The 16,401-nt window shown below is 48.3% G+C and overlaps 6 protein-coding genes across 6 annotated transcripts; 4 read left to right on the plus strand and 2 right to left on the minus strand.

Moving 5' to 3' along the window:
• Positions 1-44: 44 nt before the first annotated feature.
• F9C07_1290172 (uncharacterized protein) lies at positions 45-930 on the plus strand. The gene has a single exon (XM_071507917.1). The coding sequence runs from the start codon at positions 201-203 to the stop codon at positions 678-680; it is 480 nt and encodes a 159-aa protein (XP_071363936.1). The 5' UTR covers positions 45-200; the 3' UTR covers positions 681-930.
• A 250-nt stretch (positions 931-1,180) lies between these two features.
• On the plus strand, positions 1,181-2,369 carry F9C07_2370 (putative endo-1,3(4)-beta-glucanase; the record flags this gene model as incomplete). The annotated part of the gene is made up of 3 exons (XM_041290046.1): positions 1,181-1,536; positions 1,606-2,029; positions 2,112-2,369. 3 exons carry the CDS (start codon positions 1,181-1,183, stop codon positions 2,367-2,369), a joined length of 1,038 nt encoding a protein of 345 aa, XP_041143233.1.
• A 318-nt stretch (positions 2,370-2,687) lies between these two features.
• On the minus strand, positions 2,688-6,082 carry F9C07_2055435 (uncharacterized protein; the record flags this gene model as incomplete). Its single annotated transcript, XM_041290054.1, has 7 exons — positions 2,688-4,257; positions 4,307-4,734; positions 4,784-4,930; positions 4,999-5,412; positions 5,478-5,797; positions 5,933-5,991; positions 6,039-6,082. 7 exons carry the CDS (start codon positions 6,080-6,082, stop codon positions 2,688-2,690), a joined length of 2,982 nt encoding a protein of 993 aa, XP_041143234.1.
• A 967-nt stretch (positions 6,083-7,049) lies between these two features.
• On the plus strand, positions 7,050-10,788 carry F9C07_2277915 (putative nucleolar ATPase Kre33). Its single transcript, XM_041290047.2, has 2 exons — positions 7,050-10,345; positions 10,414-10,788. Exons 1-2 carry the CDS (start codon positions 7,344-7,346, stop codon positions 10,616-10,618), a joined length of 3,207 nt encoding a protein of 1,068 aa, XP_041143235.1. The 5' UTR covers positions 7,050-7,343; the 3' UTR covers positions 10,619-10,788.
• Positions 10,789-10,972: 184 nt separating this feature from the next.
• Positions 10,973-12,512, minus strand: F9C07_2366 (putative disulfide isomerase; the record flags this gene model as incomplete). The annotated part of the gene is made up of 2 exons (XM_041290055.2): positions 10,973-12,230; positions 12,355-12,512. The coding sequence occupies 2 exons, from the start codon at positions 12,510-12,512 to the stop codon at positions 10,973-10,975; spliced, it is 1,416 nt and encodes a 471-aa protein (XP_041143236.2).
• Positions 12,513-12,948: 436 nt separating this feature from the next.
• On the plus strand, positions 12,949-14,499 carry F9C07_2365 (F-box domain protein; the record flags this gene model as incomplete). Its single annotated transcript, XM_041284882.1, has 1 exon — positions 12,949-14,499. One exon carries the CDS (start codon positions 12,949-12,951, stop codon positions 14,497-14,499), a length of 1,551 nt encoding a protein of 516 aa, XP_041143237.1.
• Positions 14,500-16,401: the final 1,902 nt, after the last annotated feature.

Below are 16,401 nucleotides of genomic sequence, written 5' to 3' on the forward strand. Positions count from 1 at the left end.
GACTGTCGTAGTTGATAGAACCAATGATTGAAAATTCTAGAGGATTTAAAGTGAGACAAGTTTGGAGGTTAAACTTTATGGCGGCGGTTAATCGAGTTGCTTAATTAAGCCAAACAAGTCTCTGAAGTTCATGAAGATGGCCAAAAGCGGGACGATTTGGTTTCCAACTAATTTGCTCCCGATCAGCTGGTTTTAAAGTGATGTATCACAAGATGAGACGAGAAATGCCAATAAAACTCCCCAAAGAGGAACAGTCGACATCACATGGCCTCCTTCTCGATCTCTCGATGGACGTCCATCTTCAACTTTCCCCACTCATCATCATCTTGACCGTTGAGAGAACCCTCGATCCTTGCGATCTGATTGACCCAGGTGTCTGTCACACTAATCCATGGTGCGAAGCTGACCATCATCGGAAATTAAACAAAAGGGAAAATTCCCTGATATACTCCGTGCACGGCGCGTCGCCTGTGCATCGATCTATAAACTTGACCTTTGTGAAACGACTTGCGATAAAATGGAGATCTTCTTTCCCTTCTCTAAACGCGCCCTCTGTTCCACGAACCTTGTGTCCATCCAACCAGTTTGAAATATCCACGCCTGATGTTACCGTTTTGGAACCGTCTGTGATCCAGGAACACCCCTTTTATCCATTCCATTCCAGTCCACACTGGCCGTGACTCCAATCTGCCGCTCACATGCTTCTTTCATCTGCCACTTTCGGTACCCACGCTACTCAAGAATATGTCTCTTCAATGGCTTCCCCTTAGGTCTCAAGGCCTAGTCCGGTGGGCATATCATGGCTGACGCCACTTTTCACTAGTTGGTGAGTTTTAAGTTTCTTTTTTGTCTCGGTGTGGAGTCGTTATATGTGTATGGGGTAAGGGTATAGGATATATACATTCTGCAAGGCTATATATTGAACCTCCGACACCAAGGGGGAAACCCAAAAGCATGAAAAGAAAGCCACTCTATAGCACTCCTTTATCCGTACAGCGTTTTTTCACTCAAAGAGTGGCTTTGACGTTGCCCTTCCTTTATGTTGCTTGAACAATACACCTTTGAAGACAAAGCACATTGTTCGAACACTCCTTATATACCAAACATCACTCCCTGCCTCTTCACACAGCTTCTCACATACACTGTACATTCCTTTCTGTCGTGATCATTCAAGTCAAGAATGCACGTACTATCTACACTCACCCAGGCTCTAAGCCTCTGGGCTCCCCTCGCCGCAGCCGCATACACACTACAAGATGACTACGGCACAGACACAACTTTCTTCGACAAATTTAGCTTCTTCACAGGCAGTGATCCAACCCATGGCTTCGTCAAATATGTTGACAGAGGAACAGCTCAGAACACAGGCCTAATAAAAGCCGATGGAACCATCTACATGGGCGTAGATTACACAAACGCTGCTCCAGGCGGCCGCCAAAGCGTCCGAATCAGCAGCAACAAAGTCTACAATCACGGTCTTTTCATCCTAGACCTAGCCCACATGCCCGGCAGTATCTGCGGCGCCTGGCCAGCATAGTAACGTCTCCCCAAATGCCACCATCTATTCCCAACTCAAGGAAAGAAACAAGACTAATGATACTAAAGCTGGCTCCTAGGCCCTAACTGGCCCAATAACGGCGAAATAGATGTCATAGAAGGCGTGAACGACCAAACTAACAACCAGGTAGCCCTCCACACCAGCGACAGCTGCACAATCAACAATTCAGGCTTCTCGGGCTCCCTCCTTACAAGTAACTGCTACGTCAATGCCCCCGGCCAAGCCAACAACGCAGGCTGCGGTATTAAAGATAACTCGGCCCAGTCTTACGGGAATGGGTTCAATAGTGCCGGCGGCGGTGTGTATGCAACCGAATGGACTGGCGAGGCTATCAGTGTTTGGTTTTTCCCGCGTTCGAGTATCCCTGGTGATATCAGTAGCGGAAACCCGAATCCGAGTGGTTGGGGGACACCGTCAGCGAGGTTTGCCGGAGCCTGTAATATTGATTCGCATTTTAAGGACTTGCAGATTGTATGTGTTTCCTACTTTCCTTTCCTCCTTGTTTTTAAGGCGATGTGGGCTGTTGGTGGAATATTTACTTACCGACGTGTAGATCTTCGATACGACCTTCTGCGGAGACTGGGCTGGTGGTGTTTGGGGGTCGAGTAGCTGTGCCTCGAAGGGGTCTTGCAATGATTGGGTGGCTAATAACCCTGCTGCGTTTAAAGATGCCTTCTGGCGTATTAACTCGCTGAAGGTTTATCAGGGCGGTGCTGCGAGCGTTGCGAGCAATGTGACTGAGTGGAAGATGGATGTAGGTATCGGAAGACGTTCCTTTATCAGACAGCGGAGGGAGAATTGGGGAAATTGATCTTGTAGGTTTGAGGATGGTGTATATCCCAGGTGGGATTTGATATACCCCGTGTTTTGTATGGATTGAATTTTTACTTTCGTTTATTGATGTACATAGGGATTTGATAGCTGTAAATGGCGATATTCTTTATGCATTTAGCCCCAGTAAATACTAAACAATGAGGTAAACCATGCCAGGGTGTGAGGTATATCGAACGGTATATATACATTGTGTTGCAAATATGCACCATGTGCGCCTGCAATTACACCAAGGAGGCAATAACAGTCGATATGTTGTCCGCTTATTGCGTTGTCCAATCGTGCAATGTACGGGACGTCACTCCGTGTATCCAAGTATATCTCTCTGATCATCAGTCAGCCGGCCCCATTCTAGAAGCAACCGGAAAAAATAAATCTCCATATCTTCTTTTCGTAGAGCTCGTTCAGCCCATTTGCGGCCTTCTTCTGCTATCCAGCGCCCTTGAAGATTGTGTGGCTCCATCATGGCTTTGGGTTGACCATTGTCATCCACACCGACAGGTATGTTCACGCCACCAAAGTAAGCCAAGGTACTCCACAGTCCGTGGAGACGAACATCGATGGGGACAAAATGTAGCCAAGCTATGACCCGTGAGTCGAACCACTGTCGAAATAGGCCGGTTTTGAATGGCAGGCTGTGACTTTGCAGGAAGGGAAGAAATCGGCCACTAAAGCCAGCACCGTCCGCATCAAAGAGAAAGCGATAATTCCAGTGACTTTGAAAGTCGACCCGACCTGCTGTGCCTAGCTCCTGCTTTTGGTCTTCGCAGTCCTTTCTGCAGCGCACGATCGGGTCGGTAACGTGGACAGAAGCATTCAAGCCGAGCTTCTCTGTGGGAGCCAAGCCATCTAGAATCTGATATGAATATGTACCAGGGTTGTCTGCAGGCAACAGCACTGAAACCTTGTTATATGTGTTGTTGTTAACTAAATGTGTCAGGCGTTGACGCGGCATTCCTTGCCATTGACCGTCGCGACTCACGCCTTCCGACGTGCCGCCAATCCAAAAAAGGCGGTTTTCTTTTTCCACATAGTCCAGATCCGGGTGCTCTTCAGAAGGCTCGTATTTTATCTTATCCACGTAGTTCCACGGACTAGGGAAAATGATGTCGCCAAATCCAGAAATTGTGCTCTGGCTAAATACTGGGGCAAGATCTTGGGTGACCTTGAATGATGCAGGCGACACAAAGAATCCGTGAAAGGATGCAAGGTCAGGTTGGTGGCATATATCAGTAGCCACCGTCCAGTTCGAAGGAAATTGTCCCATGGAGTGGGGTCGAATACAGCCTATGCATATGTGGTGTCGGTCCCACATTCGTCGAGATCGAGCCTTTGACGAGTGAGGACAAAGAGCGCCTACATAGCGATCAAATATATTCACAAAGGAGCTGTCCGTGAACATGGTCTCTGTCGTCTGATCTGCCGGCTCAATAGGCGCCCATCCTTCACTCCGGTCGCTCGACCACCCATTTGTTAAACCCTCACTAGGAGGAGGTGCTTGAGATCTGGCTTGAGCCCTCAAAACAGACATCTTCTCCCAGGGCACAGAAACTCGTGGCTCGTCGTTTAGATTGAAGGCTAAGTCCATGTCGGGGAGGTGCTCAGAGAATTTCTCAATTATCTTAGCAGCACCGATAACCATCCAGGCATGTGTTGGCTTGATACCCTCTTGAACTCTTGCTGTCCCATTACGTATACTGATTGCGCCAATGTCGTTGTAAGGGTTTGTGGCAAGTTGGTGAGTCAATTCCCTAATCTTTTCCGGCGGCAAGGCACGAAATGGCAGTAGATTGTCGTATATCTGATCGAACTCATCAATGACAACAGATGATCTACTAGTGGCATACTCATACCATTTGTCGAAGCCTCTATCTCGAGAGTCAGTACGCGTATGGTGTGTCTTCTTGGTTGACTTACGGTGGTGGATGTTGATTGTATCTCGCTCGGTACTGGGCAACAGCTCCTGCCAGATTCTTGCTGCCGTTGGCGCTGGATTTCCAGCGATCATGATGCTGTCTACCCTCATAAATAAGTAGGTCGATTGGGTGTACATTGGCTACACTGGGTTGGTGAGCGACCAGAATCAACACAATACCAAATATGACTGAGAAGAATATCCGCATGAACACGTTGAACCCGTAAAGGGACTGAGGTTCTTCTTCGGAAGCCGTTTGGCCATAGAGATATAGCATCACACCCAGGAAGGTAAGAAGTAGTGCAGCAAAAGCACGAGAGGCGAGTATCAGTGGGAAAGCCTGGCCGTTGAATAAGGCCGAGGCCAGCATGAAATTAATGGATACCGAGCCTGCCAATATAGAGATCCCAACCGCACCGTAAAAGGGCATCTGGAGCCAATCAGAGATAGGTTTATTTGAACTAACATATGATACTTACTAGTTGGAATGCGGACAGTACTGTAAAAGCAACTAATATGCCTTGGCCTGCTGCGCTTCGTAAATAATGGGAGTTGACAAAGCCGCCATCACCAGGCGCCACCTTTCTGAGGATGAACGCCGCGATTGTACAGATCACAGCTACCCCCTGTGGAGTATGGACAGTTAGGCGTCCATCTCAATCATGCACCGTCGATCACAATTAGGCAGACTTACAAGAAAGCTGTAGCCCCAAGAAACCAACGCTTGCTTTTTCCTTCCATCCCGGGATCTGTTACCCTCCCGACAAAGCTCAGCAGCACCGATTAGAATCAAGGTATCTAATGTAACGCTGAGAGACATATAGGCCCGGAACCGTGGATGTAGTCCAGAGATGATAGGGCAGATGTATGTCGATTGTCTGCCTTCATCGAACGAAGTCACGAGAAGACCACCTGCCATGAGGAATACGGCTGATAACACATTCCTTAAGCGGCTGCGACAAACATAAGAATGCGCGCGGCTGACTACAGCAACGAGCATGCGCAAATGCGCATTTGACGGCCCTTCCGGCGCAGTCCATTTCTGATTTGGTCGGCCACGCTGATTGCGCCAGTAATCGTATAGCGCAATGAGGAAAGGGATCATGTACTAGAAATTGGTCGCTCAATATTGGCATGTGTGTCGTGTGTCAGGCTCTTCGTAGGTATACTTACAGCATATCCCGCTGGCGCGCACTCATTGTTGACATTGACTTGGTGATATAGAGCGATTCGTATGCAACCCATGCCCGAAAGTATACAAACTCCAACCCACCGACTCGAACCGAGTATTTTTCGACTGGGAAAGTTACCATTGTGGTTACTCGGTGAAGATGGCTCTTCTGCGGTGGAAAGGCTAAGCTCCGTGAGGGGTATGGCGGAATACTTATGTGCAGGAGACGATATCGTGGGGAAAGAGTCGGCGAATCTGCTCGTGATCAAAAGAGAGATAGCTGCTAAGAAACAGGCTAGGATAATTGATTCGAGTGGATGGTCTGGTCATTCCGTTGTGTTAGCCGCATACTTGCGTACTCCGTATATGCTATCCTTTTTAACGCCCAAATGCCGTGCAGTACATTCCATTACACCCCATTTCGTTCTTAGCGCGAGTATGCATAGGATTGACTCACCAAAAGCGAATGTGGTGGTGTAAGAAGTCGTAATGAAAGTGCAGCTCAATAAAAATGCCCTGCGCGCCTGGTTAGCTACTATGGGGTAAAGTATGCAGTCACTTACACCACAGAGGCCTTGAGCCCCGATTCGGCGGAGAAAAGATTCATTGAGACAGAATACGATTATGTGCAGTTAGCATAGGAAGCCATTACAGTGACCAATTGCCAATTTGCATCATGCTGCGCCGACCAAAAAGCGCACGGAATACTGAGGAACAGGAACTTGGAGCGGCTATGGAGCGACTATCGAACTAGTTTAAACTGACTGGGGAATTTTAAATTTGTTGAGTGGAGACGTCAAGGGGCGGGAAGGGTCGATTCGATTAAGTTGTAAGGCAGGGTAGTATGTGCTTTGAAGGTCATAACTGCGAAGCAAGAGACCCGAGGGAGGATATTGTACCTGACCCCTCCAAGGTTACTCCGTATTAGGGGTGCGACGGTATCAAGCCAGTGGGTGAATTGCGTCAACGAAACAAGATCGACCATGGGTGATTTGCCCGTCTTTGCTGGACTGGGAGAACTGAGACTGTCCGCCGTGGAGCCAGCCAGGAAAATCAAACGCACGCCAGTGACGATCATTGAACGAGGCCTCTTTTAGCCTTGGGTGCCGTGTCATGCCAAGTTATTTTTGGCTGGTGTTGAGCACCCGCTGAGCAAATCATATCACAGAATTGAAGCCCCAAAAGTTGTTTTCTTTGATGACGGTTGATCGGAAATGATAGGTAGTTCTCAAGTCTCAAAACTGCCGTGGCTGCCTAGTACTCCATTGCATTCCATTGAATAAATCTGTTAATTGACAGAGAACTAACCGATGAAAGAGAGACCAATGATAGGATTCATGTATCGTATCATATGCAGAGACAGTCGAATATTCGTCATCCAGATGATGAAGCAAGCTTCAGCGATTGATGGAGTCCAACTAAATTAACGCAACTTTAATGCCCGGTTCACTGACTTCCCTTCTCCTAATCTGGATCAGAGACTGCTCTATTCCTGAAGAGGAAAACCCACGGATTATGTAAGCTCACGAGGGCGGTGAATTTTTCCTAGGCGGTGGCACTTGGCAGTACGGTCTCCGCCTGATAACTTTTTTTTTACTTTTTTTTTTTTTGCTGCGTAGAAAAACGTCGCAGCACACGGACGACAGTTTACAATTCCAGACCCAGTCGCCGGAATCACTTTTCATATCACTCATAAAGGGTCTGGTCTGCGGTCTATAAAAATTCAGGGCTGTGTGCGGAGTGCGTGGTCAGTCCAGGAACTTTGACGATATCTCCGTACCCACACAGTTTTTACCTTCAAAGGATTCACTTTTTCTACTCATTGATTGCTTAGGTAGTTGCAATAGCCAGAGGAAGCTCCAACCACGATGCCGCGTAAGGCGATTGATTCGCGCATTCCTGCGCTTATCCGCAATAACTTGCAGGAGAAGAAACGAAGCTTTTTCGTCGTTGTTGGTGACCGCGCCAAAGATGCGATCGTCAATTTGCACTACATTATGTCGTCGCACGATGTCAAACAGAACAAGTCCGTTCTCTGGGCGTATAAGAAGGATCTTTTGGGATTTACCAGTCACCGCAAGAAGCGTGAGGCAAAGATCAAGAAGGAAGTGAAGAGGGGCATCCGTGAACCGAACCAAGAAGACCCTTTCGAATTATTCATCACTCTCAACCAGATTCGTTACGTCTACTACAAAGAGACGGAAAAGATCCTCGGTAATACCTATGGAATGTGTATTCTCCAAGATTTCGAAGCCATCACACCGAACCTGCTCGCGCGAACGATCGAAACCGTGGAAGGAGGTGGAATCGTGCTATTGCTTCTGAAGGGCATGAGTAGTTTGAAGCAACTCTATACATTATCGATGGATATCCACTCAAGATATAGGACAGAAGCACATGACGATGTGGTCGCACGTTTCAACGAGCGGTTCATTCTTTCTCTTGGAAGCTGCGATTCGTGTTTGGTTGTCGACGATGAACTGAATGTCTTACCGATCTCCGGAGGAAAGAACGTTAAACCACTGCCACCACCAGACTCTATCGATACATCTAATACTGGCACAAAGAAGGAATTGAAGGAAATCAAGGAGAGCTTGGCAGACTCACAACCAGTCGGGTCATTGATTAGCCTGGCTCGCACTGTTGATCAGGCGAAAGCACTCCTGACTTTTGTCGATGCAATTGCGGAGAAGACGCTCCGAAGTACGGTTGCTCTGACTGCCGGAAGAGGACGAGGAAAGTCTGCAGCTCTTGGTGTTGCCATTGCAGCGGCTGTTGCGCATGGTTACAGCAATATCTTCATCACGTCTCCTAGTCCGGAGAACTTGAAGACGCTGTTCGAATTTGTGTTCAAGGGATTCGATGCTCTTGGCTACCTTGACCATGTTGACTATACCATTCTTCAATCCACTAACCCCGACTTCAACAAGGCTATTGTCAGGGTTAACATTCATCGGCAGCACCGTCAAACTATCCAGTACATCCAACCCCAAGATGCCCATGTCCTAGGTCAGGCGGAGTTGCTGGTCATTGATGAGGCGGCAGCGATTCCTCTTCCCCTTGTTCGCAAATTGATGGGTCCTTACCTTGTTTTCATGGCGTCCACTATCAACGGTTATGAAGGTACTGGCAGGTCCCTCTCTCTGAAGCTTATTCAACAACTTCGTGAGCAATCGCGTGGAGGACTTAAGGCCAGTGGCGGAGAGGACATTGATGTCGCTGATCGTGCAACCGGGAAGGCGGCCAAGAACACAGATAAGAGCCTGGGTGGACGGTCTCTGAGAGAGATTACCCTGTCCGAACCTATCAGATATGCACCAGGAGATTCCGTAGAGAAATGGCTGAACAAGGTCTTATGCCTCGACGCGACATTGCCGAAGTCCAAGATGAACACGCAGGGCTGCCCGCATCCCTCTCAGTGTCAGCTGCTTCAAGTCAACCGCGATACCCTGTTTTCGTTCCACCCTGTTTCTGAGAAGTTCCTTCAGCAGATGATGGCTCTCTATGTTGCTAGTCACTACAAGAACACACCTAACGACCTTCAGCTCATGAGTGATGCCCCAGCGCATCAGCTCTACGTTCTTGTTCCACCAATTGACGAGGATGCCACCAAGCTTCCGGAGCCTCTGTGTGTTATCCAGGTTGCGCTGGAAGGTCGCATCAGCAGACAGAGTGTCCTCAACAGCTTGAGCCGTGGTCAACGTGGTGGAGGTGATCTGATCCCATGGCTTGTCAGCCAGCAGTATCAGGACGAGGACTTTGCTGGTCTCTCTGGTGCCAGAATTGTCCGTATTGCAACCAACCCAGAGTATTTGAACATGGGATATGGTTCTCGTGCTTTGGAGCTCTTGGTTGATTTCTATGAAGGCAAATTCACTAGTCTTTCTGAAGACATTAACGAGGCACAAGAAGAAATGGTCAGAGTAACGGACGAGGAGCTCACAAACTCCAACCTTCTGGATGACAACATCCATGTTCGTGACATCCGCTCCATGCCACCCCTTTTCGGGAAACTGTCCGAACGCCGTCCAGACGCTCTTGACTACCTTGGTGTCAGCTATGGCTTGACACCATCCCTTCACAAGTTCTGGAAGCGTTCTGCCTTTGCCCCTGTGTACCTCCGTCAAACACCAAACGATCTAACGGGCGAGCATTCATGCGTGATGCTGCGCACTCTCTCCTCCGGACCAAATGATTCCAGCTGGCTGGGTGCTTTCGCACGGGATTTCCACAAGCGTTTCCTTGCCCTGCTATCATACCAATTCCGCGAGTTTCCCTCCGTGCTCTCTCTCAGCATATGTGAATCCGCCAACGCAGGTGCCAAACTAGATCCCTCCATCACCTCAGCTCCCCTCACGAAGTCTGACCTCGACTCCGCCTTCTCCCCCTTCGATCTCAAGCGTATCGACAGCTACGCCAACAACCTCCTCGACTACCACGTCATCCTCGACATGGTCCCCACCATCGCAGAGTACTACTTCTCCGGCCGCCTCAACGGCAAAGTCAGCCTCTCCGGCGTACAACAGTCCATCCTCTTGGCCGTCGGCCTGCAACACAAGAGCATGGACGACCTCGAGAAGGAACTGAGCCTGCCCTCATCCCAGCTCCTGGCCATGTTCCTCAAGATCATCCGTAAGATGTCAACCCACTTCCGCTCTGTCATCGAGGGCGCCGTCGCCGAGACTATGCCATCTGAGCAAGTCCCCGTGACCCAGGCTTCTACCGATGCGCACGACGACGTGGTCGCCGACGAGCGCTTCAAGCCCCTGGAGACCGGTCTGGATGAGGAGCTCCGTGAGGGAGGACAGCAGGTGGACGCGGAGTTGCGCGAGAAGCAGCGGGCCTTGATTGACGCTCTTCCTCTCGACAAGTAAGTGATTCCCATTAACAAATATATACTCGTCATTGAATGAGCAATAACTGATTTATAGCCTTCAGATACGAGATCAACAACGGTAGTGCTGCGTGGGAGGATGCTGAGAAGCAGATCCGGGCTGGAGGCGCCTCGACGGTTAGCATTAAGTCGTCCAAGCCCAGCAAGCGGAAGAAGGGAGAGTCGGCTCGTGAAATTTATGACCAGGAGATCGATTCGAAGAGACAAAAGATCATTAAGAAGGGAACGGAAGGCAAGAAGAAGCACTAATGATCCGCGACTGTTTATATAGGAGCCTGGCGTATGCGCCGTAGAAGCATACTTGTTTTCTTGCGTTGTTCACATAAAAAAGATGGTGTTTATCTGGCAGTTTGGGGATTCTGTCTAGAACAAAACTGATTTCAAGTGATCTCCTTACCCTCTTGTATATACATGACCGATTTCTATATTAAAAAAGTTCATTGGAATTCAACTATATCTGTTGAAAAGCTACATCCTATTGATTGACTAACCGTAACGCCTCCGCTCCAAGCTACTTGAAATAAACGGCCATCTGCTAAGGAAGGAGTGTAGACGTCCACCAACTCTAGCTACGGCCTAGATCCAGCTGCTAACAGCTTTGACTTACAGCTCGTCGTGATCGGCGGTTGGTTTCTCAGGCTCCGCCTCAGGCTCGACCTCAGTGACGATGACCCCTTCAGGAAGCTTGCTCTTAGAACCTTCGCCCAAGCGAATAGCGTCCACCCAGGACTCAACACGGGCCAAACTGTAGTCCGCGTTGTCCGATGGGTCGTACCTCCGCCACCAGCCTCTGCGTCCGTTCAACGCGATGATCTCCACTGACTTGCTATCTTCAGGAAGACCGAGACCAGCACGCAGAGTTGCGGCCCCGCTGTTAATAGCTGGGATACTGTAGAACGGGAAGAGGTGCGCCTGGCGCACCGCGTGCTTATGTACGATCTCGGATAAACTGACAACGGCCTCCTTGGCGGAGCTGGGGATGTCGGCGTCAGCTTCGGTGGATTCTGGAAGAAGAGCCAAAATACAAGTGCCGGATTTGGGGGTCAGACAAGCAGACTCCAGCGCTTCCACAGTAGGAAGGGAAGTAATGGGGGGTGCCTGAATGGGGACCTGTGCAGGTTTCGATTCCTGAGCATTATCGGGGACAACTTTAGGGTCAGGAGACTCGGTTGGCTTCAAGTTCTCTGCTTCATCATCTAGAACCGTTGTAGACTGAGAGCGCGCGGACGATGACTTGGATGGCTTTGATGACTTGGAGCTTGTGGCAGAGGGAGCAGCGTTGGGGGCCGCGACTTGGCTGAGGAACTCAACCATTGGCTTCTTTTTGAGTTCCCCATCATACACAATGTGCTCCTTCTCGCCTCCGGGGAGGAGGACAAGTTTTGGGAACTCCTCAATGCCAAATCTCTCTACAGCATCGGACTCCTTGCTACGAATCTGGGCTACCTTGATTGATCCAAGGAAGTCAATCGCAAGGGCTCTGATGAGAGCACTCGTGGTGCCTTTCTCGGTGAAAAGGATAGCTTTCGGGGCTTTTTCATCTTCGGAAAGCCATTTGTCCAGGTCCTTGTCCGTAACCCTCTTCACATGGTTTGGGATGCGGTCCACCACTGCATCGACTATAGCTTTGGCGGTCCTCTGGCCCTGGTAATCTTCCACCCTTGGTGCGCCAGGTTTCTTGGAAGGTGTCACTATCTTGAGGGTCGGGAAGCCCTGTATACCCAACCGGCCACACAGAGGTTTGTTTTCGTCATCGTCACAGTTGACAGCGGCAACGTTGGCCAAACCGTCCAAGTTCTTGGCTGCTTTCTCGTAGGCAGGTTTCAGATTTTGGCAGTGGCCACACCAGGGAGCGTAAAATCTGGTGTAAAAGGACACATATTAGGAATTGGCGATCAGGGTAGGAGGGGGGAATAGAGCGCTTACTCTACGATCTGTGAGATGGTTAACACTGTTGTTAGCATTGATAGTCAGTAACAGTTCACCTTACCGATGCGTGATTGGACTTGGCAATGAGCCGATCATAAGACTTGTGATCCACCTGCAGCACAGGCGATTTTTTAGTGTACAGCCCATCAGCGTTGACTGGGAGAGCAGTGAGAAGTGACGCGACAAGAAGAAGTGCAGAGCTTGGCTGCCACATCTTGAGTACTAAAGCGAGTGACTTTCTTTGGAATTATATTGTTTTTGTTTGATGGAAATACTATCACTGGTGTTATAGTATGTAGTAAGTGATCAACTCCCCAGCAAGAGAGGAAACCGTATTTATGGTTGGGCAGAGGTTGAAAGAAAAGCAATGAAGCAATGTGTCCTAAAGACGCGCTCTTGGCATGTGACCGGGGAAGCTTCCGCTCCGCCCATAAATACCCTTACTTAATGATACAAAACTGCGACGTGGGGGTGCAGTCATGTCACCCCCATGCCCTCTCAGAAACCCTTCGCCTTTCAGGGGAACTTGAGAAGTTACTAACTCAGGATTGTCTCGCTTATACGTATGAAAATGAACTTGCATTTTCTCTATGCTTGACTCTCCTCTGCGCTCGTGAACAGAAGCTCTAGAGCCCACCCCCACGTTCACCATGGCAGGAGGCATGGTTGACACTCCAGCAACTGGTCAGGCCCGTGAGGCTCTGGGAATGTCCATGTTACCACGAGAGATTTTCTGGATGATCTTGAACTATCTCAGTCCCAGAGACGTTGTCCGTTGCCGCCGTGTTTCCCAATCTTGGAGTCAGAGCTTCGGAAACCCCGCAAATCTCATCCCACTCTTGAGGACGTTCTTTCCTTTGGCGAAAGAGGTCAGGGAGCTTCATGGTAAAGATATTGACTGCGTGCTGGAGACTATAGAAGACGAGATCTATTGGTGTAGGCTCTTCGATCAGCTTGCCTCTAGGTATGATCATCTTAGCCAAGGGAAACCCAAATCTATCCAGAAGCACAGACTTTGTGATGATTTCGGCATATCTGGGGAAAGGGAATGGTTCCACGTGCAACCCTGGGAAAACCATGCTAGTCACCTGATGCAGCGCGTTGATTGCCCTTTCCCAGAGTCGTTCTGGTCGTATGAGGATGGCCTGGTAGTGTATCCGAGCGCAGACCACTCATGCCTTGTGCTCTTGGACCTAGACAGTGACAGGAGATTCATGGTTCCTTTCATTATCACAGGCAAAGTGATTCGCAGAATTCGACTACAGAAAAGAGTTCTCGTTGTGGAGTGGGCAGAGCCCAAAGCCTTCCATTGGTTAAATGACAGTGACGGAGTGCATCGCCACTTTGCTTCGTCATTTGACGTGACAGAGACTGCGAGTGGATGGAGCGTCAAGTTTCGAAATGAGTGGAAGATCATGTTTCTTGGTCACCCACTCAGCGAGAGGGATCGCTTCTATTCCACTCACAGTGAGACACATTATGCTATCTATATTTGGCAGCCCAATCGCAGCTTGTACACTGCAGATGACGATGCTCCGATCGAGTCGCTGTCGGTCTGGGATATCTCAAAGCCATCAGATTACCGGCCTTCCTTGGACCCAACCGGACGTCTGCGAGAAGCAGGCCAAGACAATGGTCCGTCAATTATCACGCGTTTTGGGTTTAGGGAATTAGGGTTCTACTCTGTCAGGCAACGAGGGTTCCCGGGCGTGCAATGCTTGAACATCAGTGAGGACAACCAGTCTATAGATATCGTCGAGAACTTGTGTACAGGGCCAGTCGATCGCCTAGTTGCGCCGACAGAGTGGACATCACAGGTGCAAATTACTAGCATTCCGATATCCGGCGAGGGGCCTTGCTGGAGGCGGTTCGATGGTCAAGTTCTGCCTCCCTACCGTGGGAACAATAGTCTACAAACACAACCTCTTAGCTTTGCCATCTGTGATGAGCCATGGTATGCTGTCGTCTCCGAGGCATTTGATGAGAAGGCCGAGGTTGGATTTTGCCTCCATCTGTCACCTACTACATGGCCGTTTGATCTGAAAATGTTCCTGAGCATCCGAACTCCATCGTCAATTAAAACACTGAAGCATGAGGAAATTTTCGAGCTCATAGGTAAAGGGAGGATTTGCGGAAATGAAAGGCACTTGATTGGTGAGAATGCGAACCGCGAACTTGTCATCTATAGGTTTGATAGGTAAAAAGAGAAAAAATAAAAATAAAAATAAAAATAAAACCAGAAAAGAGAGTTTTATGTCTATATTTGAAATGCATAGCCATGTTACATAAATGATATAGACATTGAGCCGAATAATTATCATCGGCTTTTCTAGTACCCAAGTCAGACCTTCAATCTCCCGACTTACGACCGGAAATGTATCATGAAGGAGTGAAAGAAAAGCACCGGTATTGTAACAGGGAGTTTCTAGGTGAATTCTTACTGATCAAGGATGCCGCATGGCCTCTTAAGGAAAGAATATACCTATCTACCACGTATAACTGGTTCATTGAGAGGGGGAGTCAATCATCGGAAGTGAAAACGATGTCTCTGGATAAGTTACTCAGAACGAGATAAGACTCTCATATTAGACCCTAAGATTAACTACTGGGGGAAAGTGTGCTACCATTTTATAATGTAACAGGTTGTATAAGAGGTGCTCCTTTCTGGAGGCTAATGGGGAAGATTATCAGTATATATAGAGCAAATGACACCCTTTGACGACATCAATGATTGAATTAATCCATGAGAAACGAATTCAGTAAAAGACAACTGTCGAAAATTTGTCCCTCTTCCAAATCTTTACCTTTCAGTGGTTTTCTCTTACCTCGTCCCATCCCCATGGAAAAAGTTTATCAGAGTAAAATCTTAGCTTTCGTCGAAGTCTCAGCATTTTATATCGGTTCTCATACCTGTGAACTGAACTGTAGGAAAAGATTATCTTTTCACACGGGTTAGACACGCGATGAGATTTAACAGATTTGCCGTCTGTAGTCGGATTCAACCTGACTAAACTTTCAGATCGAAATTCGACGATTTGATGTGCGAAGTGACTCATACAATTTTGTGGGGTAAGGTGTGACTAGTATAGAATACTCCGTAGTGAGTCAGTGACTACCATCTATCAATACAGCCTAGTGTACTCCATTTTCATCCCATCATCCATTTTATTTTACTTTCTGTTCGCCCATCAACCATGGACCACCTGATATTTTAACAACTCGACGGACCGCCAATGTTTATCTTATAAACTTGCCAATACAGTATATAGCCTAGTGAGATGATATATCACGTCAAAAGCAAGGCGCTAGTCTGAGTCTCTGTGACATTTCCATTGTCCTTCCTCCAGCTCCTGGCGAGACCTGTGATATGGCCAGTATATTAGTCTGGTGTCCACGGACCACAAGTATATCTGCTGCTGATTGACTATGCCGTCTGCTCATTGTCCACTGTAGCCGGAGGGAGCCTCGTAAAGCTCACCCAGGATCTTCCAGCCAACTGGAGGAAGACTTTGACCGAGCAAGTAGTCTAAAAGCTGATACTTACTAGTTTTAAAATGCTTCAGCTTGGGCTTCCGGACTTTCTGTAAATTAGAATATCGTGTTGTTGAGTCCTTAGTTGGTGAATCTGTGAACTGTTTGGATGGTCACATTTATATGCACGTTGGCTTGGTTTGTGAGAAACGAACAATTACCTAGGTGTGGCGATACATAGGGTCTAGGCTATGAGGGGGATTTTTACATTTACCTAGGGTAGATAGCGCAGGGCCTACTAAGAAACCCCGCCTAGTCTGATGTTACTACAAATATCCATCCTCTTTACTTCTCTTCATCTTTTCCTTTACCTCCTTCCAACCGGCGCCAGAAAGTCGGAATGGACCTGGACACGCTTTGGCAGCAACATAACATAGAGAAGCCAAGACAGAAGGTGTTAAAAGAGATTACGAGTCATACTGTAAGATCTTTGCTCCAGATAGCCCAAATTTACGACGAATTGAATGCAACGGATTGATATCAAACTAATAGGTAACAAAGATCGAGTCTTTCGCAGAACGCGACGTGACACCCCAAGATGTGAAAAAACGTCTGGCATGCATAAACACACT

The sequence above is a fragment of the Aspergillus flavus genome, chromosome 2 (genome assembly GCF_009017415.1).
Source record: "Aspergillus flavus chromosome 2, complete sequence".
Classification (NCBI taxonomy): Eukaryota; Fungi; Ascomycota; class Eurotiomycetes; order Eurotiales; family Aspergillaceae; genus Aspergillus; species Aspergillus flavus.